We start from the raw sequence: 23,815 nt of genomic DNA on the forward strand, positions 1-23,815 counted from the left end.
CTTGAAACTATTCAAGGTTTGGGAAAACCATTTCTCACTTCCCAGCAGTATCCACAATCAGGGCTCCATGGAATTTCAGAAGAGTTCGGTTCCCATTGAAGCATTTAAGCAATGGCCAGATTTTGACAAGTGCTGAGAACCCAGATCTTTGGAAAATGTAGCTGCTCACTTTGATGTCTAAATGATTGTTTAGCTCTTTTAAAAATTAGACCCAGAATAGGAGGCATCTGAACATTTGAAAATATGGTCCTGAGTGCTTTTTAAAAATCTGGTTACAAGGGTTCAGTGAAGCTCTCTTGCTCATTCTTTCTAGCTTCCATACTGCCCCAGCCCATAGAAGTCTGTTGCATTTTGAGTATAATCAGGCCTTAAGAAGCTTGACTGTATACTTTTATGTGTACCTAGGCAATATTTTTCAATGCCTTTGAGGTGGAGAGGAATATACTGAAATATTAATAAAAGAAAAAGACCTTGTCTAGCTTCTGGGAGCACAGATGACATCAAATACACACATACCAAAATCCAGAGGAGGTCTGAAAAACCTTGTGTAAAAGAGAAAATCATAGTTCCAAAACGACTCTGTAGTTTGGTGTTGACAGAGGATAGATTCTAAACTACAGAGAAATCCAAGAACTGCTCATAACAGCCTTTTTTACACCGGAAAAATGTAGCATACTAGAAAATGTGCCCATTAAAATGTTTTCTCTTACACAATTTTAAATACAATTATGCCCTTAGTATAGTCAAGGAGAGTCATGTTAGTAATATTATCCGGTCATGGTTAACCCAAGGAACGACTGGGGTTTACCAATGTTTTTTAACATGACCACCTATTGCTGTCTACACTAGGTGCTAATATTTTTAATACTGTTTTATTTGAAATGTGCCAGTTAATACATTTTTTTGTCATGACTTGTTTTTTCCCATTCTAGATATGGCCAATAAAGATGGCACCCGACAAAAGGTCAACTGGGTGTCAAAGCAAATGTATCACCCAGTGGTTCCTAATGGTCTGAATCTGCTGACCTTCATGGCATGTTTCTAAGACAAGCTATATTCACATGCATTTAAAGCCTGATGTACAGCCTGCTGAAGTCAGTGGGAACATTTTCACTGACATCACTGACTTCTGGATCAAGTCATTTCTTCTGAAGGGTATTTGGGAGGATGGGAGAGAGAGAGTGAAATTTGAGGCTGGTGAAATTTGGTTAAGAAGTGAGGATAGGCTGCTAGAGTTGTGTAGTGATGGAATATGTTTTTGTGTGTATACTTGGACTTCTTAGGGTATGTCTATACTGAAGGCGGCAAATTCACCACCGTCAGATCGATCTTTCTGGATCAGCTGAGTGGCAGTGAAGACCCGCTCAATCGATCCGGAAGTCTATTCAATAAAACCACCTCTCAAAAGCATAGTGCTGCGTCGATGGGTATGCATTTCTCATCAGCGCAGCGCAGTGGAGACGGCGCGCTAAATGGAATTTATGAAGTCGGCGGGAGTTATGCAAGCTACGTTGACTACCGCTGAATTTCTCCAGCAGTGTCGACCAGGCCTTACATTTTGTGTTAAAAGCAACTAGAGTTGAGATTAGGCATTTATAATTACTCAAATGAATTTATAAGTAAAAAATAAATACATAAATAAGTAAGCAAAGTTAAATTAAAACCTGCAAATAAAATGTTTAATAATAATAATAAAAATAATAATAATAAAAATGAATTTTGGCACATGTAACATAGCACCGTTATTATTTTCATCAGGCCCAATGAAAGACAAGCAGGGAGGGACAGAGTGGTGAAGGGCAGAATAAAAAAAAAAAGAGTTGAGGGATATAGCGGTGTGTGGGTATGCCATGGTCAGAATGATGAGCAAAGATGATGTGTTTATCAGCTGTGCTCTGAATGGACTGGGCAGGGATGATAAGAGTGTCTGAGAAGAAGAGCTCACAATCAGAAGGAGCTGATTAAGGCCTGGTCTATGCTAAAAAGTAAGATTGTCTCAGTTGTGTTGCTCAGGGGTGTGAAATATCCACACCCCTGAGTGACGTAGTTAAGCTGACCTACCCTGCGTGAAGACAGCGCTAGGTCAATGGAAGAATTCTTTAGTTGACCTAACTACTGCATCTTGGGGCGGTGGATTAACTACAGTGACGGGAGAACCGCTTCTGTCACTGGAGGGTGTGTCTACACTGAAGCACTACAGCAGTGCTGCTGTAGTGGTTTAGGTGTAGACATAGCCAAAGCATGTGAGTTGACCCTTTTGGGGCAGGGTGATTGGAGGCCTACATACAGCAAATGAGGAACTTTTTGATAAAATATTTTTTTTGGCCGACTCGAAAAAGTGTTGGGGGGAAGGTTGTGGAAGCCTTTGAAACTGTCAGATCATGCTGTTTCCACATTTTCTAAAGGAAAAGTTTTCTTTCCAGTCCAAAGTGACTTTTCATTTTGAAATGTAACTTAATTTATGCCAAAAAGAAAAAGAAAAAAAGGGTCAAAATCTAAATGAAATGTTTCAATCAACGCAAACTGAAATGTTTTTGGTTTTGTTGGTTTGCAAAAATTTTTCAGATAATTTTTCATGATGGCAAATTATTCAGAAATCTCAAAAATTCTTGTGTGACAGGAAAGCCATGTTCCTGCCCAGACTTAGTTTTACCCTTGATGTCACAGTGAAGTTCCAAGTTGCTGTCAGTTTCAACATAGCGATAGGTGTTGATGGCCATAGATTGGTAATGATATTTCTCTACATCATAGGCATATTGTAAGGGTTATTAGTGTCTATACAACCCTTTGAAAATGTAACTTGCCACATAAGTGCAATATATTATTTCTTCTCTATTGTTTATTATTATTAAGTATTTATTTATTAAATGAGATACAAACCATTAAGCTTAAAGGTTCAAGGCCAAACCTCCATGCGTCCTGACAGAATGACAAAAAGCCCCTAATCACAGCTATTCTATTGATCAAAAGCTTAAGTAAACAAACACAGAGTCATCAGTCTGGATGATAAAGAGCAGATCTCAGTGTAAACAGCCTCATTGGTTATTAGTATTGATAATTTCTGCAGGTTTCTGATAGCAGCAGGCAGGAAACATTGCCATTGGACTGGGATCAACTGAGTACCTAAAACTTTATGTAAACTCTCTACCTCTTGTATACATAAACGGAATGGGAATAAGAACGGGCATTTTCATCTTTCTTTCTCATACAACTTGCTTCCTTTTGAGCTAGCATTTAGGTCTGCTCAAAAATTGAGTTTTTGACTGAATTAAAACTTTGGTGGGAAGTGTCTGCTCTCCTTGAAATTTTGGGGGGTTTTTTGGTCAGAAAACTGAAAATTTTTAGTTTAGGCCAGAAACATTTTGTTTGTCACCTGAAAACTCTTTCAGTTTTGGCTGAATTCCCAAAGTTTTCGTGTTGGGTTTTTTTCAAAAGAAATCTGAAATGGAAACAATTATTTTCATTTTTGTGGAAATTTTCAGCAGAAAACAAAACCATTTTCCGACCAACTCTTCCATGGTATAGATTGAGTTTTTGGCAAACTGGCAGATGGGTTTTTCTTAGAGAATAGTCTATACCAAACCCCAATACCCGAGTCTTTGGCCTTGTCTACATTAGAAATTTCATTATGCTTAAACATTACCTTTAACAATCAAGTTAGCGAACACCATGCTGACCATGACTTCATTGTGTGTGTAGACATGGACAAATTGTCTTCAGTATCATGTGATCTATTAATGGTTAAACCCTGAACCCAGCAGGGTGGGTCCCAGAATTAGCTTAGCTTTCTTGATTATTAAAAATCAAACGTGAAAACATTTGCTAACACAGATGAATCCAAGGTCACAGCCTGAAAGCAGGTTTGTACATCGACTCATATCGTTATAATAGGCCAAAACTTAAAACCTGGATCAAAACTCCCTTGAACTTTTGAGATTTTGGATCTTGGATCAGAAACTTTTATTTGAGCCCATCTCTAGTACTTATTGGAGCTGTTCTGCCATCCCTAATTACTGAGGGCCAAATCTCAATATCTTTAATCAGGCTTAGATCCTGCAGTTGACTCTGTGTGCAGGAAGGAGGGGGCAGAGGGTGGGGGCACCCCCATTGATTTTGTCTGGAGTTGACTGCAGCAAGAAGGCCTTAGTTTTTACTCAGGCAAAATTCCCATTGGAGCCAGTAATCAAACTGGAATAAAGAGCTCCGGGTTTGAATCCTACCTGAATGATGATGTTGTTAATAGTAGTGATATTGCTAATAGCAGCACCCAGAGTCCCTAGGCAAGATCAGGTCTCCATTGTGCTACGTACTATACACCTAAGGCAGTACTTTAAGGAGACTTCAGCCTCTACAATTGAGGACAGATTTTTCTAAAGAGCTTCCTCCCATTCAGGCTCGTAAAGAAGTGGCCAGATTTCCCCGAGAAGGTCAGCATGTTGGGTGCTGAGCTCTTTTGAAAATTTGGATTTTACATTTTAAATGGGAGCGGAGTTCCTTTGAAAAGCTGGCCCGCAATACAAGATGGTCTGTCACAGAATGACACTGGTCTTTAAGGGGGAAGAGGCCAGCCCACCTGCAACTGGTCAGTTGACCCCAATTAGAGTTAAGTGAAGGCACCTGGACCTGAGAAGGGAGAGAGCCAGATGACAGAGCAGGTCAGTCCAGGAGATTGACAGGTGAGAGCTGTGGGGCATCAGGAGATGGGAGGAGGTCTCTGGGGAAAGCTGCAGTCACCAGGAAGAGGAGAGCTATCAGAAAGCCAGTGGACTTTTCTCATCTAGACAGTTAGTGCCAGGGGGTTGGAAAGGTTTTGGGGCTAGTGGACGGCTCGGCTGCGGACCTTCTTCAGCCAAAAAGCCAGTAGAGGGAGGTTGAAAACAGCTGAGGGTTAGGAGGTGAGCGGAGGGGCTGACCTTCCTGAGCCAAAGAACTGAAAACAAGAGGGTTGGTGCTGGAGGGTAGATGCCAGGAACCAGGCTAGGAGTCCCAGGCAGGGAGGCCTGTGTGAGTGGAACACTGTGGGAAGCCCCCTCATAGCTGTCCTGAGTGGAGGGCTGCAGAAGCCAGAGCCCAGAAAAAGGGATTGGTCCTGGAGGAGGTTCCCCGAGCAAGGCTAGGACTCCCAGGCAGGGAGGTGTAGGGAGTGAAATGCTACAAGGGGCTGCTGGAGAAGAGTCACAAAAAAGGAGCGCATCTGGGAGCTCTCAGCTCTCTGGAAAGTGGAGCCCTGGAAACAAGGGCAGAGTCTGGTAGGATGAGCTGGAAATAAGGACCCGGGAGGGGGCATGGAAAACTGCTGTGGACCTGTTGTACTTGGGAATTTGGGGAGGATGGTTTTATCGTGAGGGTTCTGTGGATTATTGAGCAGGTACAGGAATAAATTCTGTCCAGAGATGGGCTTTATATCAGACACTGAGAGACTGTGTTCCTTCTATGGGCAGAAGAAAAAGGAAATTGAGGCAGGCACCCTTATGCTGTGGCCTGGTACAAGAAGGTACCTCAGGCGGGGGCCACCCTATGACTCAGTGTATGGGGCCCTAAATAGACATGGTACAGAAAGGGTGGGAGGGGAAACATAGTCAGAGAAGTGACGTGCCCTAGGTCACACAGAAAGTCAGTGGTAGAGTTGATAGTAGGAGCCTGGTTTGCTGAGTCCCGGTCCAGTGCTCTATCTGCTGCACCATGCTGTTTTTTGAATCTTAAAAATATAAGGGGTGGGGGAGGGAGAAATAAGGTATCAATAATTATGTATCTCCACCCCTGCACTGTATATTGAACTTCGTATTTTTCTGACAAAAAGCAATTAAAAAAATCAATATAATTACATTGTCATGTGGCACTTTTAATTAAAATTCCCTTTATGTGGATGATTGACTTGTATATTTCACAGCCCCCACCCATCCCCTTTAAAATGACATTAATTTTAAAACTGCAACTCCCTCTCTTCTGCCCTGCTGAAAAAAGAAAATAAAACAATTTGTAATTTGCACAAGAAAAATATTCAGGTGAGAAGGATATTTTTTTAGAGCATGCAGTTTGCTAAATATGCAGGAAACAGGTGTTTTATTTAATGTTTTACAGTCACTGCAAGAAAACCATGGCATAAACATTTAATAATCTAGGTAGGGAGATGGGGTAGGGGGCAGGAGAAGCAATCTGTGTCTTTAATTTTCTTTTCTGAAAGGGGAAAGTCTGCATAGCAATGACAGGATCACTTGTTCATGCCTTTAATGTGCGATCTGTTTTCTCCAGTGGAGGGCACTCAGTGTATCGCAAACTAGAAAATTAGCACCAGCAAGCTCCAGAGCATCATCACTCTCTGGAAAGCCTTCTGAATTAGACAAGAGCTGCCTCTCAGCACAGCTACAAAACACTTTAAACCTGATCAGCTAAATGGATAAACCTATCCTGCATAGCTTTTAAACTGGGGGTCGTCTTCTACAGCACAGGAGGCCTGCTTGCTTTAAGAACTGGAGAGCGGAAGGATGGATTGCTGTGTCTGGGAATGGCAAAAGGCAACAGAATAAGGGATGCTAGGTACCGGGGAAGATTTTCTTATTCCTCCCAGAGAAGTTGGCTTACCTTCATGGTGTGCTATAGCTTTTACATGCAGATTGCCAATTAATGCTGTTGGTTCTCTAATGACTTACGCAATGGCTCTGGGAGCTTAGGGACCCCCCCCCACCTCCTCTGCACCCTCATCCCTGGTCCTGTGTTCCCCGCCCCATCCCCTTCCCCATCCCTCTCTTCCCGCATCCCCAAAATTCTTGCTTGTCCTCTCTAGGGAACTTTGTGTGGGTTACTGGCATGCACGTCGGATGGTGGTGATGTGAGTGGCAGCTGTGCTGTGCCACGAAGGTTGCGATGGTTTAAAGAAAGGAGACCAATTTTTTAAAAAAAACAACACAAAAGCAAGAGTGAGACAGAGAGGAGAAAACAGCTGGAGAAAGAAAAAGGGGATACATCTGTGGATGACAAAAGGATGGGTAAGTGAACTTTTGTATCCTTCTTAGCCCAGTTGCAACTGTACAGTATATTTTTCAATCAGATTATTAGCTATTCAAGAGGGAGAACAATCTAAACAGCAGCAGTGCATTTTTTTGCCAGGTGACTCACTGTACTTGCTATTATATTTTTAGATCATGTTTCCCCCTCTTTCCTCCTGCAGTGTTTTTATATGTAATTAATTAAATGCATGCACTGAGTTAAGGACTGAACAAAGTACATTCACAATCTATACAACCCACCCACACACCCCTAGATGCATGGATGTATGTGAGAGAGACACATATAGGATTTCCTCCGGGTATATATTCATATTCAACAAGCCTGTAGTGCTATTATGCAGGCTGTCAAGAAGGATGTTTAACACTTTGCAGCTTGTGAGGGGGGGGGGGGGGGAGAGAGAGAGAGAGAGAGAGTGTGTGTGTGTGTGTGTGTGTGTGTGTGTGTGTGTGTGTGTGGGCGGGAGCAGGGGGAAGGGTAATGAATTTTGTTGTATAGGTGGTTTTTTTAAAGGCTCACTTGATATCTGAAAAGATATCCCTAATGTAGCTGCTAGATCTCCAGCAGTCATTTGCCAGTCTTATTTTTTCAAGTGTGACAGGTTTATCTCTCCCAACCCCAACCCATTCTATAATAGCCCAAACATTTTCTGTGCTGCTATTGGCACATAAGCAATAGTGAAAGATCAGGATTTAAATTAAAAACCGAGCCATTAAAGTGAAAGGCGGACACACACAGGGTCTTTTTGGATTAAGAATTCTTTCACTGATTGCCTCTTGGTTTAAAATTGGAACATAAGGGCAAATAACTGCAGCAGTGTGTGTGTGTGTGTGTGTGTGTGTGTGTGAGAGAGAGAGAGAGAGAGAGACGCACACACAAATAATAAAGGCATTATTTATAAAGGACATAAATTCTCCTAATGGAAAAAAGCAGCCTAATTGTGAATAAGATTACAACTCTGGAGAGAGCCAGTGGTCCCAAAATTATTACAGCCTTTGAGAAAGTGTGTGCGCTAATGTGTGTGTGTTGAATTTTCTGAGACCTCTTCTCATGATTATTCAAAGAATGTAGAAAATGTGACAGCTCACATAACATTAATACAGAATAACCAATCTAACATCTAAAGTGCAAAATATTCAAATCAGCAGCAGTGAGGAGGGGGATTCAGATTCAAATTTCACTCTTTTTGTAAACTTGGTTCTTTTGCTGCTCTTAATACATATACATATACAATACATATATCCATTTATATATATTAGCTATGTGTGGATAAATATACATGTGTATGTGTATATATATATACACACTATAATCATGATCATATTATTATGAAATATGTATGTTAATGAAACTTGATATCTGAGTTGAGTACAAATGCATATGATATAGATATAGATCTATAGATGACATAGATAACACTTTATTTGTGTTACATGTGCATGTGTATGTATGGAAATGACAAATAACTGAAATGCAGTCTCAGAAGTAGTATTCGGATTGCCGTTTGGTAAAGCTTACATCTACTGTTTCATTATGCAATAAAGACACATTTAAAGGCAGGGAAGAAACTTTATTATATATTGATCCACTTGTTGTAGCTCCTATTTTATGTTAATTGTTTGGGGTTGGACTAGGAAAGGTTTACATGCAGTTGGGTTTACTAAGGAATGTTTTACTTGTTGAACTACCAGAAGCTGTGGCTCATTTCCTTTTCCAACATTACAGTGAATTCAGCATAGTGACTTGACAAATATGTGTATTGCTAAAACCTCAGCTTCTAGTGATAAGGTTATACCAGCTACATAAAGTGCTGATGTACATGAAAACAAGTGACTAGCAAATGGTCTCCCAGCCCTCCTAAGGGGTCATAAATCACACAAAAGTAATTGAATAACAAGAGTGGTGGGGTTAAGAGGGGAAGGTAGGATAGGAACTCAAAAAACCAGGCATCTTATACAACAAACATTGCAAGAAAGGAGACAAAAAGGTAGTCTTCAAATCACCTACACCGCTAATGCCTTAGCGAAAACCCCATTGATGTTAGTAATCTGCTGGTGATTTATTTTAATAGCTTTACAATGGACATTTGTCTTCTTTTTAATATTGTAGGTTTCCATTTAATTAAGCAGCTGAGAGGCATGAGTGTGGTGTTAGTGCTACTGCCTACGGTGCTGTTTCTTATGCTCGCGGGGGCTCAACGAGCTTGCCCCAAGAACTGCAGATGTGATGGCAAAATTGTGTACTGTGAATCACATGCATTCAGAGATATCCCTCAGAATATTTCTGGAGGGTCTCAAGGCTTATCGTTACGGTACAACAGCATCCAGAAGCTTAAATCACATCAGTTTGCAGGCCTGAATCAGCTCATATGGCTTTATCTTGACCATAATTACATCAGCGCCGTAGATGAGGATGCATTTCAGGGGATCCGTAGGCTGAAGGAATTAATTCTAAGCTCCAATAAAATTACCCATCTGCACAACAAAACATTTCACCCGGTTCCCAATCTCCGCAATCTGGACCTTTCTTACAACAAGTTGCAGGTGTTGCAGTCTGAGCAGTTTAAGGGCCTTCGCAAACTCCTGATTTTGCACTTGCGGTCGAACTCACTGAAAACAGTGCCAATCAGAGTTTTTCAAGATTGCCGAAACCTCGATTTTCTGGATTTGGGCTACAACCGTCTGCGGAGTTTATCCCGTAATGCTTTCGCTGGCCTCTTGAAGCTAACAGAGCTCCACTTGGAGCACAATCAGTTTTCTAAGATCAACTTTGCCCATTTTCCACGCCTCTTCAACCTCCGCTCCATTTACTTGCAGTGGAATAGGATCCGGTCTATTAACCAGGGGCTAACATGGACTTGGAGTTCCTTGCACAACTTGGATTTATCAGGGAATGATATCACTGGGATAGAACCTGGGACCTTCAAATGCCTGCCCAACTTGCAAAAGCTGAACTTGGATTCCAACAAACTCACCAACATCTCTCAGGAGACTGTCAATGCATGGATCTCGCTAATATCCATCACTCTGTCCGGAAATATGTGGGAATGTACTCGAAGCATTTGTCCTCTTGTTACTTGGCTTAAGAATTTCAAGGGGAATAAAGAAAGCACTATGATATGTGCGGGCCCTAAGCAAATCCAGGGCGAAAAGGTGAGCGATGCAGTGGAAACATATAATATCTGTGCTGAAATCCAGGTTGTGGTCACTGAAAGATCATACCAGCCACCAAAAACTCCCCAGAGACCTCTCTTTATCCCCAAACCTACTATTTCCAAACTGGAAAGCAATCAAATGACCTCTGTGATGCCCACTCCTTCTCCAGACTTACCAACACCTGGAGCAGAACCAGAGTATGAGCATGTTTCCTTTCATAAAATCATTGCTGGGAGCGTGGCCCTCTTTCTTTCAGTGGCTATGATTTTGTTGGTTATCTACGTGTCTTGGAAGCGCTATCCAGCCAGCATGAAACAACTCCAACAACACTCTCTTATGAAGAGGCGCAGGAAAAAGGCCAGAGAGTCCGAAAGGCAAATGAACTCCCCTTTACAGGAGTATTACGTGGACTACAAGCCGACAAACTCTGAGACCATGGATGTATCAGTTAACGGATCTGGACCCTGCACGTATACCATCTCTGGCTCCAGGGAATGTGAGGTATGAACCATGATCCTCCTAAAACCATTTCAGCCGCTGAGAAGGAGAGGTAAATGTTTGAAGCTCTTGAGGTGTTTCTAATCACTAGAAAGATTAATGAGCCTTTTTGCTTTTGGGTTTGCTCACTGTGAAAGGTTATTTAATTAAATTACAACCAATCAGGGAAGTGACGGTGGCTGTTTTCAACAGTTTAAACTTGAAAGAAGTTCATTCAAGGATGAGAATAAGTTGAAAGAAACAGCCACTTTAAAGGCATCTGAGGCTTGATTCTCCTCTTGCATGCACCCCTTTTACACTGGCCTAACTGTTGTCTTAAGAGGTCACTCCTAATTTGGTGTAAATGAGAGGCGATTAAGGCCCCTGTTGTTTAAGAGAGTGCAGATAGAATAGTAATATTAAAAAAGTATTTATACCAGGGTTTATGCCAGATCCTGTCACATTTGACTCATTTCTAAATGGATTCATAAAGATATTGTTCAAACTTGTTACTAACATTTCTACATTTGGTCCCTGATTCAGCAAAGCACATAAGCACAATGGCACCATTATAGTTAAGCACTGCTTAACTGCTTTGCTGAATGAGGATGGATTTAAACATTTGCTTATGTGCTTTGCAGAACGGGGTTCTGGAAGAAGACCCAGATCAAAAGATACATTTGCAAGTGCCTGATAATTTTGCCGTAAACTTTCAGCTGATGGATCACAGTTAGATGTGACATAGAGGGGATGCACGTCAGTTGTGGTCAAGAGAGTTGTACCCTCTGAGACCACGTGTCACTTTGATTCTGAGTGTATAGAAAGTTCAGGCAAGAATTGTCTATGTCCCCTGTTGTTAAGCTTTCTCAGATTAATGTTGAGCAGTCATAAGCATTTTCTGTAATTTTTAGAACATGGGTAAATGAAAAGGGGTTTTGCTTTTGATCACCACTGCTCATTTGTACCTGGTAAAAAGGATTTATGCAGTTACATTTCAGTGGTGTGTCCTGTTAGCAACTTATACCTGGTAACTTAATATTGTGTGCACTCTACTGGTATTAAAACAATGAAAGACAGTTGTTGTCGTGGACAGCCTAATAGCAAACGTTAAGTGCGTATTGTGCCCGATTCACATCTTTCATATTCCTACTGGCTTCAGTGGGTCAGGTTTTTAATCTTTGATAACCAGACAAGTTTAAAGATTTTAAAAGTGGATAGTGATTTTGGTGACCACTTGGAGGTGCTTTTCAAGGGCTTGAGTTTTGGAGGCTAGTTATTCAGCATTTTCTTTCTTCAGGTCCCTTTATGGTGTCCCAGGTTGGCCATCCAAAATCTCCACTTGCTTTTGGAACATGTTGGCCTAAAAAAGGCTGATGAGGAAAAGTGAAAGGCTGTGATTAGTGGTTATTTTTCTTAAAGTGACATACCTGTTGAAAATGAATGATCTGTTGTATCCTCATCATTGCCATCAAAAGTAAGTGAGAAAGTGTAAATTGGGCTGTCAGCGACATCAGCAGAAAACAAGAGAAGTCAATAGAATTACTCTGGGTTTGCACTGGGCTCACTGAGAGCGGGATTTGACTCACAAGGTCTCATTCTGTTCTCAAGCAGGCTTTATACCAGTGCAGTTCCATTAACTTCAGTGATGATCCTTTTTATTTACACCAGCGTAACTCCGAGGAGACTATGGTCCTCTAAAGCATGAGGCAATAAGGCAAGCCCATTGAAATGAAAGGACTGACTTTAATGCCCTTAGTGCATAGAAGATGCTATACGTCTGAAGTCCTTTTAGGTTTGAAAATAGATGATGCTGGTGTGAGATCTTGGCATCCAAATTGAAAGGTGAGCATCTTCCGTGGGCAATTAACAGAGGGTCAAACAGAATCCAGGGTCAAAATATAGACCATATGTTAAGGCTACAGGCACAATGCAAATCGGAATTTGGTAGAGGAGCCTTCTACCTGCCAGACTTTAACTGATGTAAATGGATATGGTTTCATTGACTTCAGGGGAGCTAGACTGTACATCTTACATTACATTCATGAGGCTTATTTCAGCCATCCGAAAGGTTGACTCCAGTTAACCACATAAATCTTGATCTTGCAAAGACATTTAATAATCTTGTTTCATGTGAACAGTCCTATTCTCAATCTCTCCTTAAAACTCACCCATGCGTGATGCCTACAACACACTTGACAATGGTTGGGCAACTGATGTATGGCAAGCTTTGCTTTTCACGCCAGTCATTAATGTCTTGCTGTTGTCCTGTGCTCCATTTCTTGGTTTCTTGCATCTCTTCTTGTAGCTGTTGTCTCACCTTATCCTTGGATTGTAAATTGTTTGGGGCAGGGGCTGCCTTTTCATTATTGCCTATGTAGCACCTCGCCCTCTGGAGTACCAGTCTCTGATTTCAAGTGCTACTGCATTACAAATATTAAAAAATAATTTCCTTTCCTCATGTGAGTAAAGTTAAGCATGTGTATGTTTGCAAGACTCAGGCTGTAGACTGTGTCTCCTGTGGGCCTGATACTGAACTGGTGTTAATCAGTGAAGTGACATTGAAATCCATGGAGCTACATCAGTTTACAGCTGCTGGGAATCTGGTCCTGTATTTGCACAATGACTTATTGAACATTCACTTTTTTAGCACAGAAGACTCAGGGAGACATTAAAGCACCTGATCATTGAAGACACATGTAGCATCCATAAGCCTCCACTGAAACACTATCCTCAGCTTGAATTTAATATTCTTTGTCTCCATAGCTACCAGGTTGCTCTTGTCAAAGGGTAGATATGCACCGTACAGTACTTATAAACTGGAAAAAAAAATCATAGTATCTTAAGCATAATTGGGGGAAAATGGGAATGGAACAATTTATTAATTAATGTACTCAGACAGACGTACTTCTGGAAGGACTCCTATTTTGTAAGGGAGAGCCGTAATTCAGGGCCATCATTTCCCACCGATCTGACTGGCTCATTTCTTCTGCCCAAGCTCAGTTTTCACAAAGCAGAAAGATTTAGAGGGAAAAGAAGGTCAAGTTCTCATAATAAAGTGCCAGTATTTTTAGGGACACATTGAAATTGCCCAACTTTTTTTTATTGATTCCACTATTTTTTTCCTTTAAATCTTTGTCTGCCTCTAAAAATCCTTAGAAGCAAAAGCAGCCATCTCTGCACTTGAAAAATGTGTGTGCTGCAGGAAGGGAAATGATGAAGAAACTATCCCGTTGCATTATAACCTGGGGAATGTGCTGGCATGTTCTCGCAATGGGAGTTGGAGATAATAGATGATTTCCAAGCCTGGCCTAGGGATGTATAGGCTCTGTAGGGTCAACTATTGTTTTTCTGTATGGAGCCCGTGATTAGACAGGCCCAGCTAAACTACAGATATGGGCTCCATATTTGCTCTCACAGAATTGGCACTGAAACGATGCACTTAGGTACTCACTTAGCCATGATTTAGCAGAGCAACTAGGCAGGTCAGTAGACCCATTAACTCCAGCAGGACTATTCACATGCTTAAAGCAGTGTGTGTTAAGTGCTCTACAGAATCAGGACCACGTCCTGGAAATAGGGGAGTAATTTGCATGGCTACAGTGTCAAAAAGGGGACTTTTATTTTGTTGTTAAATGAAACAGGGAGAACGACCTTTAGTTTCACAGATAGAGAGCCAAATTCAAACCTGTTGTAAATCTGAGCAACTCCACTGGGATCAGTGGCATGTAAGTGGTTACACCTGGCATCTAGTGTTTTGTTTAGTTGTCTGGCAAGGCTTATGATTTTGGCTCATGACATCCTGTTAGCAGACTGCAGCTAGCTTCTTTTCGTATTCGCTTCGTGCACCTGTGTGTGCACATCCTTCATCTCTCTCATTTGTACGCTACCGTTCATGCCTCTACAGTGAAAAGGCAATTTTATTAGCCAAACTACATTATGATACTCATAATGTGTACCATGCCAGATATATGTTAAGATGGAACCCTCCTACACAACCCTCCCCCCCCCCAAAAAACCCCCCCCAAAAACCCAAAACACTTCTAGCAGAAGTCCTACTAGTAGTGGTGGTAGCCCTACTTAAATAGGGGAATAATTTGAAGACTCAGGGGTCACATGGGTGTAAATAAGGCTTCATTTGGCCTGCACAGCATATTGTGAAGTCTGAGAAGGGAAGAATCCAACTTGATTGATGAATTTCAGGGCAAGTTTTCAAGGCTGCAGTTATATATATTTCCACTGTAAACTGAGCACAGTTGATATGAAAAACATTGAGACATAATTGACATGGAATCCCACAATGCCACTTGTACAGATTCCCTTTTCAGTCTAACCATGTTTCATCAGTTGACAAACAAGCCCACCTGTTCAGGTAGAAGAACACCTTCTGCATTATGCTCCTGTTGTTTTTTCACTGGGGTGAAAGCCAAGGCATTTGTCATTTTCAGTGATACATGCTAAATCAGTCACACTAAATGATACTCATCCAGAATTTCACCTCCCCCTCTTTTGCCATTGGAAAAAGATACTCACTAAAAGAAACTAAGGTATGCACACCAATTGAGAGACTATGGGCCTGTTCCTTTTCAGCCTAATTCAAAAGGATATGTTGACATGCTAGTAACATTTACTATTTATTTATTTAAGCACCAAAAGTGTTTTGTATCAGACACAGCTATTAACAAGTGTAAGACCTAAGGCACTATTGTGGTCTAAAGTAGTAATTCTGCAAATTCTTGAATATTTGCTTAACTTGGCATCGGTGAAATTGTTCACATGTATCATGGTAAATATGTGCCTTTGCAGGACCTAAAACATATTGGGAAATCCCAAGGAGGGAATAACTTGTAGGGCTTTAAAATTTTTTTGTTCTTAATTCTTGTATGTTTGCTTCTTGCGGTGGGAATCTTTAGCAAGGGCTTGATTGCAGAGAGAATAGCGGCTCGGTGAAATGGGATAGGAAGGGTATTCCATACCTAGAGAATGAAATAGAAATAAGAGGGACAGCAGATGAATGGGGCAAGGAGGCTGCCATTGTTAGCAGAGTATATTGTATAACAGAGTATTTTGGTGGAATCATTCCGGACATGGCCAAAGATGATGATTCCCTTAATAATTAATATTTGTTGGCCTATCTGAGAATATGAATTTAGGTTCCCTGCACCCCTGTCCAACTTTTGTGCCTCCTTGTCTTTTTCTCCTAATGGTTGATAAGCTGCCATCTTCATCTTTATCCACTGCATGTGTCATGTTCATCAGTGCGAATGATCACTCCTGGCTGAATGCTGATGCTCTTGAAAAGACTCTGTGTTTGTATGAGGAAATCGAATGAGGAAAAAAGTAACATGGTTTTCTTTAATAAAATATTTTCTGTGGAAAAATATTTCTATGTATAAGGGCTGGATTTTATGACTAAGGTGAGAATTTGTAATTTTGGAGGGTACAGTAGCAGGCAGATGACCTCAAGCGCAAACCAGTTGGAGGTTTGTCTGAGTGAGGGCCAGAGTAATTCTTGGAAAGGTCCTCGGGATTTGGCCCCGTTGTAGGAATTCGTGCTTTGAGCATGGAAGCCTATGTGTTAGAATGTCAGTAACACACTGGGGAGGGAGCTGTTGTTATTTACGCTTTGGGGCATATTTCGAGAAGATCTCATCTCCCATTTAAGCATCATTATAAGTGGCCAGATTTTCAAAAGTGCTCAGCACAGTATTGACAATCTGGCCATATGTCCCACAATGGCAGCTTTTGTGTGCAGAGCTCTTTTGAGAATCTTGTTTAGGGTTTAAGTGGGAGCTGAATTCTTCTGAATATCTGGCCCCAAACTGTGTGCACTGCCGAGCCCCTGGAAATCCCACGCTGTTGTTTGTTTCTTTTTGTACAAGCATAACGCTGAATGAAAAACATGGGTGTGACATGATGGGGCCTTCAATGGCAAAGAAGAGTTTCTTGGGTTTTTTAAAAGCATAAATCCATGAGGAGATGTAGGTCAAGCTGACATCCTATGGCAGACGCTTGTGTGCCTTTTTCCCACAGGAAAAGACCTCATGCTACAAATATCACCCAGCAGAAGGATCATTTCTCAATGGTGATGCTCTGAGGAGAAGACCATGGTACTTTACATGGTCCCCATTAGCATAGTGTATGAGCACCTCATGATATTTTATTTCACAACACTCCTGTGAGGGTGGGCAGTGCTATTTTCCCCATTTTACAAGTGGGGAACTGAGGCACACACAGACTAAATGACTTGCCCAAGGTCCTACAGGAAACCGGTGACAGAGCAAGGAATTGAACCCAGATCTCCCAAGCCCCATGGTGGTAGTCTAACCACCGGGAAAGCCTTCCTCTCTATCCATGTTTCATCTGTTAAGCTCTTGCCAATATTTATCAATCAGGGGTTGATAATTAAATAACATTCAGCTCTCAAAATGCATCTAATCCTACCGTACTTATTGAACATTCCTACAGCAAGCAGAGGAAAATCATTGGTGCAGTTTCTCTTCCTATAATCATCCATCCTCTTAGTGCTAGAAATACCACACATATTTTATACATGGTAAGGACTGATGTATTGGAAAAACTTTGTCCAAGAACAAAAATACTTGCACTCCTATTGTAATCACTGCATGGGACCCATGAAAATTGTTTTTACTGGTGGAATTGCACAGCTTGCCCTCTTCATCTCTCATGTCCTTTTCTCTCTTGTCCCTTCTTCCTCTCCCTCTGCTACAGCCCTGTGATGTACTGCCAGTAGTGTAACCAATTCTTTTTTCCATTTTAAGCCCATAATACAGCTCAGGCTAGAAGGGAAAATGTTCACAGAAGAAGGGTGAAATCTTTGCAACCTATTTTTCCATTTTAAAAATAAAAATGCTTTCTGTAAAGAGTGCAAACAAGCTCATTAGTACATGTCCTGTTGCTGGAAATATTGTTCAGACTTTGTTCTTGAATAGCATACTGGGCACTGACTCTCATATGGCCCATTTGTTCCACGTCATCCCATTTCCTCTGCGTCACTCCAGCCAGTATAAGGTGAGTTTAAATGTAATTTATGCCCACTGTATGGCATGAGGTGTAAAGGGGACTCAGTGTCAATGAGAATAAGGCCTGCTAAGTATAGAACAAGGTTTCACTTCTGAAGTGAAATTCTGACTCCGAGCTACAGTTGTGCAACGTGCTGTCTTTCTGTACATGACTGAGTGATGTTGTCCTAGTGGATGGGTCCCTTTTCCTCCATCTGGGTCAAGACCTGCATCCAGCTAAAGAACCTTTCTTCTAACTCTAGTAGTCCTGAGTCTTTTGAAGCTGAGACATCCAGGTTCAAATTTCAGCTCTATCTGCGTGTGATAATTATCTATTGATAGATAGAGATCTGTAGATTATAACCTATATGATATACAGGCAAGAGTTACACAGTATAAATACATGATCAGTCCTCCATATTATATATAAATATAAAAATTCCTGTATGCTTTATGTTTATAGCACCATTAACTTCTTGGTACTTGGTCATTTCAAGTCAGGTATTTTAGGACTGAACACAGATGGGTTGCAGTGGTAAACATTTTAGACACTAATCAGCTTTTATCACATCTGCCTGTGCTGCAGTCAAATAAGCTAGATTGTGTGTTGACCTCCCTGTGTATATGAAAAAGCAAAATGGATTAATTCCCAGTGAATTTCTATGAGTTCCAGCCACTTTACCTAGCAGCGAGTTTCCAGCTATCATTGGGGTAGGAAGACTGAGGAGGGCTGGGGAATACTATGCTGTGTGGGAGGAACTCTAATGAATTAGTTTTGCCTTGTACCATTAAGCTGCTTGGGGAGAGTGCAAGGAAGTGGAAAGCTCTGTTTGGTGGAGATGTCAGCAGCATTCCTGCCAGGCTGCCTCTGAAAAGAAGGCACTGTATATGAAGATCCAAGATGAAAGTAGGCTGAAAGGCCAGGAGATGATGATAATCTATAATCAATTGCCATCCACAGCAAATTTGATCATCAATAAATCCCTGACATTGTTTACATGACAGACAAGGGTGGTGAGGTAATATCTTTACTGGACCTGAGCTCTTCCTCAGGTCTGTGTGGCTCAGAAGCTTCTCTCTCACCAACAGAAGTTGGTCCAATAAAAGATATAACCTCACCCACCTTGTCTCTCTCATATCCTGGGATCGACATGGCAACAACTACACTGCATACAACATGGCTTATATAGGCATTTTCAAAGGGACCGAGTAGACTGGTGCCAGTAAAAGGCTAATGCTTTACATTGCGTGGCCCATCTGAGAAGCTGCAATGTCATTGGGTAGGGCACTGGAAGTTCATAGCTATTAGAAAAGCACTAAATCCGCTCTAGAAGCTTTGTGATTTAAGGCTGTATCTCTGACGTTAAAACAACTTCACCTAAACAATGGTTCCTAATAGCATCGTCTGAACGTGTTGGAAAGATCTGTATAGTTTAAAGGGGGGAAAAGATCACTGAGAACTGGATTAGGGGGATGCTTTCTAAGCATCGGGTTAAAGTGATCTCATTAGAACAAAGTAAACTAAGAAAAAAACTCAGTCTTAAAAGTATGGCAGCTACAGAAATGGAAGTTTCTGGGAATAATAAGGACTAAATACAATTTTGGCCATATAGACAGTCTGAGCACAGAAGTCAAGGACTCTGTAGCCATGAAGTCTGAGCTGCCAGTAACAGATGACCCTTTTGAGCCAGTCCAGAGGCATTTTGGCAAGTTTTTATGAATTCTTGACCTAGTTGTTGCTCTTTGTGTATCTGTTCTGTGGCTATAAAATGCCTATGTTTTACATAGTACTTTCTATATGGAGCTCCCAAAGCACTTTACTTTATGCAAGTAGCATTATCTCCATCTTATAGAAAGGAAAACTGAAGCACAGAAGTGATACCACTTGTCCGGTGTTACCAAGCAGGCTAGTGGCAGAACCAGAAATAGAAGTCAGGGTTCTTCAGTTGCAGATCGAAGCCCTATGTACTAGGCCATACCACCTCTTTAGTGAGTGTCAATCTCAATGCCTCCCTACTTGGCTCCTTTCACTAATATTGTATTCAGTTAAAAACAAAGAAAGTTATTTCTAAATTATTTCTTTGATCAGTGACCTACAAAATAGAGAGACAAATTCCTTTTAAGCTAAATGACATTGACAGATATTACATCTTCCTATTAGAGATGGTTCTAGGCCAATACTCTATATACAAATGTTCCCATGTTATGGGAAGTCTGTCAAGGAAAAGCAAGAACTTGAGCCATGGGCATTTTATTCTTGGATCTGCCATTGACCAGCAACATAAGTTGCTTCCCTTGCCTGTGCCTCTGTTTCTCCTCCCACCCTTTGTCTTACCTATGTAGACTTCAAACTTTTTGCAGCAGGGAGTTTCTCACTGTGTTTCTACAGCACCTATCACAATGGGGACCCCAATCTTGGTTGGAACCTCTAAGCACTACTGTAATACAAATAAAAATAAGAATCCAGATCTGACTCCATCAGACTGCTGACTTCCCGGTCTTCATCACCTCAACTCCAAGGGTGTGTCTACATTGCCATTAGACTCCCGCGGCTGGCCTGGGCTTGTGGGGCTCAGGCTGCAGGGCTGTTAAATTGCATTGTAGATGTTCAGGCTCCGGCTGCAGCCTTTCCACCCCTCTGGGTCGTAGAGCTCAGGCTGATGCCCAGGCCCGAATGTTCACAGTGTAATTAAATAGTGCCTTAGCCTGAGCCGTGTGAGCCTGAGTCAGCTGGCACGGGCCAGATGTTGGGTATCTAATTGCAGTGTAAACACACCCTAAGATTCTTGTCCTCACCTACAAAGCCCTGTGCAGTTCTGCCCTGCCTTGTCTTTGATCTGACCTTTCATAGCATCACCCTCAACTCCTACACTCTTTCAGTTATGCCCGTCAATGCTCCATTGCTTCTCCCACAATTCTCTGTCTCTGAATCTGCCGATCACCTCCCACACCATTTGGCTGCCCTCGCTGTGTCCACTCCTGAGCCAGCGCCACATGCATTTGAACCTGCACTGATCCCCTGTGAGCTGTAGAGGAGCGGTTCAGGCCCTTTGCTTCCCCCATGACCTTCCTTCCTTCCCAACACCTGGGTCTGCATTAGTGGACAGCTGCACAGAACCTGGGCTGAATTTAGCTCTCGGTAAAGTAAAGTATTAGGAAAATGAATACCTAAGCAGCAGAAATTTAGCAAGAAAGCTTTGAAAAACTGACCTGCCTCATACTTATCTCATTGCTTCTCCTTAGATCAAAGCATATGAGTTGGAACAACCTGTTCATTTGACTCAACAGCCTGCTTTTACTTTACACTACCATCTGCTGTAAAGAGATAATGACTAGTTTTAAGTCAAGCTTGAAGGCAAAGGGCGGGGGGAGGGGAGTTATGTTCCATTCTCTAGTCCCCTCTGCTGAAAAAGTGAGGAATTGGCACGATGCTTCCTGATGTTCATTTAGTCTGGTGTAGCTCCCCTATCTCCAGGTGCGGCATCTCTGAATGCTGATCTCCAATGGAGCCCTGTTAGTCCAACCACACTGCAACTGCTAATTTTGCTTACTTAAATTAACTAACTGATATGAGATTTTTTTCTCCAACCTCCTTGTTTATGTGAGTACTTTTGACATGAAATATAGGGTTGAACTTTGAGGATGTGTGTGTTGACTATGATCATCCTTAAAATAAACACAACACATTTTTTCAGTTGCCCGATAGATGGATTGATCCTTGATTACATAGGTTTGCTGGATAAGATTCTGTGGCCTGTGTTATGAAGGAAATTAGACTAGATGATCGTAATAGCCTTAAGAATATATTTATCTCTTTTTTCTTTTCCTTTTCATGAAGTGCAAGTGACTGAGCTTAGTTCTTTTTCCCCCCTCATTTAAATGTCTCTCCTCGCTATAGTCTGAGTGCTTCCTAAGGCTTTAAAAATGGAAATTAAAATAACTGTCTCTCTTCCTTGTCAGCCTACAGGAGAAATAGCTTGATTTGTTTGTAGGGAATTTCATTGTTTGTCATGTATGTGTGCAGATAAATAAGTGTTCTTTGTGTGAGAAGAATAACACGAGGGAAAACTAAACAACTGAGTTTTGATTTTGATCCTGAAATTGGTGAGTTATATTGTCATTACAGTAGTATTCAGAACTTTCTCTATACAAGTTTAAGCAACACTGGAGGAATGTTATCTGTCACAGGCAAAATTGGCAAACTTTTAAGTAGCCATACTGTATGTTACATTTACTCTGGGTGTGTTGGGTGTTGTTGACTTCTCTGCAACAGGCAGAACACAGAAATTATCTAGTGCGCAAAAATTTTCAAGTATAACCAATAGATTTAACACAGTGGTTTTTAATGTTTTTTCATTTGTGGACCCCCAAAAAATGTTAAACGAACAGGCAGACCCCTTTGGAAATCTTAGACACAGTCTTTGCACCCCAGGTTGAAAACCATTGTTCTATGGTAACGACAACTTTTCGCAGACGCCCGTGTTGAAAAACACTGATTTAACATAGTGTCAGAAAACAACGTAGTATGATCTTATTGAAAGAGAGATCGTCATCCTGAGTTTATGCAAAAGGCAGTGAAACAAAAACAATGAACGCTGTGCCCTAAGCTTGGGTATATCTGACGTAAACTCTACCCATTTCAGTAAACAAGCTACCCAAGGATTGAAATTCCTTTATTCAGAAGAGAAGGAGGCTCCTCATATGTCACTTAACAAGCCTGCAATAGATTTTGCAAAGCAGAAAAGAATAAAAAACGTTAGTAATGAGTTTAAGCATTGTACAAAAGTTCAACATATTATTATTTGTATTAAGGTACTGACTAAAGCTCCAACTGAAATAATTGAACTAGACACTGTAAAAACATGTAATAATTGACCATCCCTGTCTTGGAGAATTTAAAATCAACATAAACAAGAATGACAAAGGATGTAAAGGGAAACAGACACACAAGAGGTAACATGATTTGCCCAACATGACACAACAGGTCAGTGGTTAGATCAGGAATAGAACCCAACTTTTCCGAAACCCTTTTCGGTGCCCTAGCCATGGGGACCATGCTGCTTTTCACTCTTGTATGTCCATTTAACTTGTTTAACTGAAGATCCATCCCACAGCTGAAAAGAGTCAGCACAAGGGCTATTCATCACTTTAGTGATATATGTCTAGTCCTCTTCACAAAGGTGAATTTCATTCACAACACCTTGTTCCCCACTTTATCCTAGCGCTGTTTTTTCCAAATATGGTAGACATGTCCAGCACCTTTGATGAATAGATTTGAATTGTGTTTTCCTTTTTTTTTTCTCTCCCCCCCTCCCCCCCAAACTTGGTTCTCATTTAAAAAAAATAGCTCTCCCTTATACATGCTGGCCTCCAAAATCCCAAGTGCTAGTTCAGTGCTCTGATTTGTTACTAATTATGATTGTGCCTTGATGGATGATTTAAAAGAAACCAGGGCCAGCAAATTCCTGCCCTGGTTCAACTAGCATTTGTTACTGTTTTAAATTATCTTGAGTCTGAAATGTGCTACTTTTAAAATTTAGAGTGATGTGATTGCCTGAAGCCTCTCCATGTGTTAATTAAATCATCATAATTGTTGTTTCCTGAGACTGACAGGTTATAAATAGTGTTCCCCCCCTCCTGCAGCAATTTGCTATGAATGACAAGCAAAACTACTATTGTGTAAACTGTACATCAGAAATGAGCCCTTCCTATTTCAGACTCTATTGCTTGATTGTTATTTCATTTTCCTGAAATAATCGACAGTGCCTTTCTTAAAGGCTGGGCAATTAACGTTGTTCTTTTTGGACATTATGCGAAATGAGGCAACTTGTGTTCAGGGTCAGCTTCCTCCATTTAATATGACAGGTTGCACAATACGAAGAACTGAGGGTCAGGACTTCACAGGCAGGTTTCTCTGCCCAAGAGGGTGCCTAATTCACCCTGTTATAAATGGCAGAGAAGGAACCAGCATTCGAAGCATATTAGCAGATAGAACTGAAACAAGTAGGAGCTGCCATCATCTGCATCCTCTTTTCCAGGGAAGACAGAATGAAAGAGCTACATAAAACCCAAGCAGCTTTGGTTTGCATGGGGTCTGTGCAACGTTTTCCCTTGTCTTTTGATCCGTATTGTTTTTCACCATCTCATTCTATCTAGACT

General features: G+C 41.2%; 1 protein-coding gene across 7 annotated transcripts in view; it reads left to right on the forward strand.

Moving 5' to 3' along the window:
- Positions 1–23,815, forward strand: part of LRRTM4 (leucine rich repeat transmembrane neuronal 4) — a 651,824-nt gene that overhangs the window by 346,319 nt on the left and 281,690 nt on the right. For all 7 annotated transcript variants that reach the window (XM_067545847.1, XM_067545846.1, XM_067545848.1 and 4 more), the window contains 2 exons: positions 6,785–6,986; positions 9,115–10,661. In XM_067545847.1, the coding sequence (XP_067401948.1) occupies positions 6,983–6,986; positions 9,115–10,661 (1,551 nt within the window). In that variant the 5' untranslated portion in view covers positions 6,785–6,982. The remainder of the gene's footprint in view (positions 1–6,784; positions 6,987–9,114; positions 10,662–23,815) is intronic.

Source organism: Emydura macquarii, unplaced genomic scaffold, assembly GCF_026122565.2.
Source record: "Emydura macquarii macquarii isolate MOO-44397 ecotype Brisbane River unplaced genomic scaffold, CSIRO-AGI_Emac_v2 contig_1110, whole genome shotgun sequence".
Taxonomy (NCBI): Eukaryota; Metazoa; Chordata; order Testudines; family Chelidae; genus Emydura; species Emydura macquarii.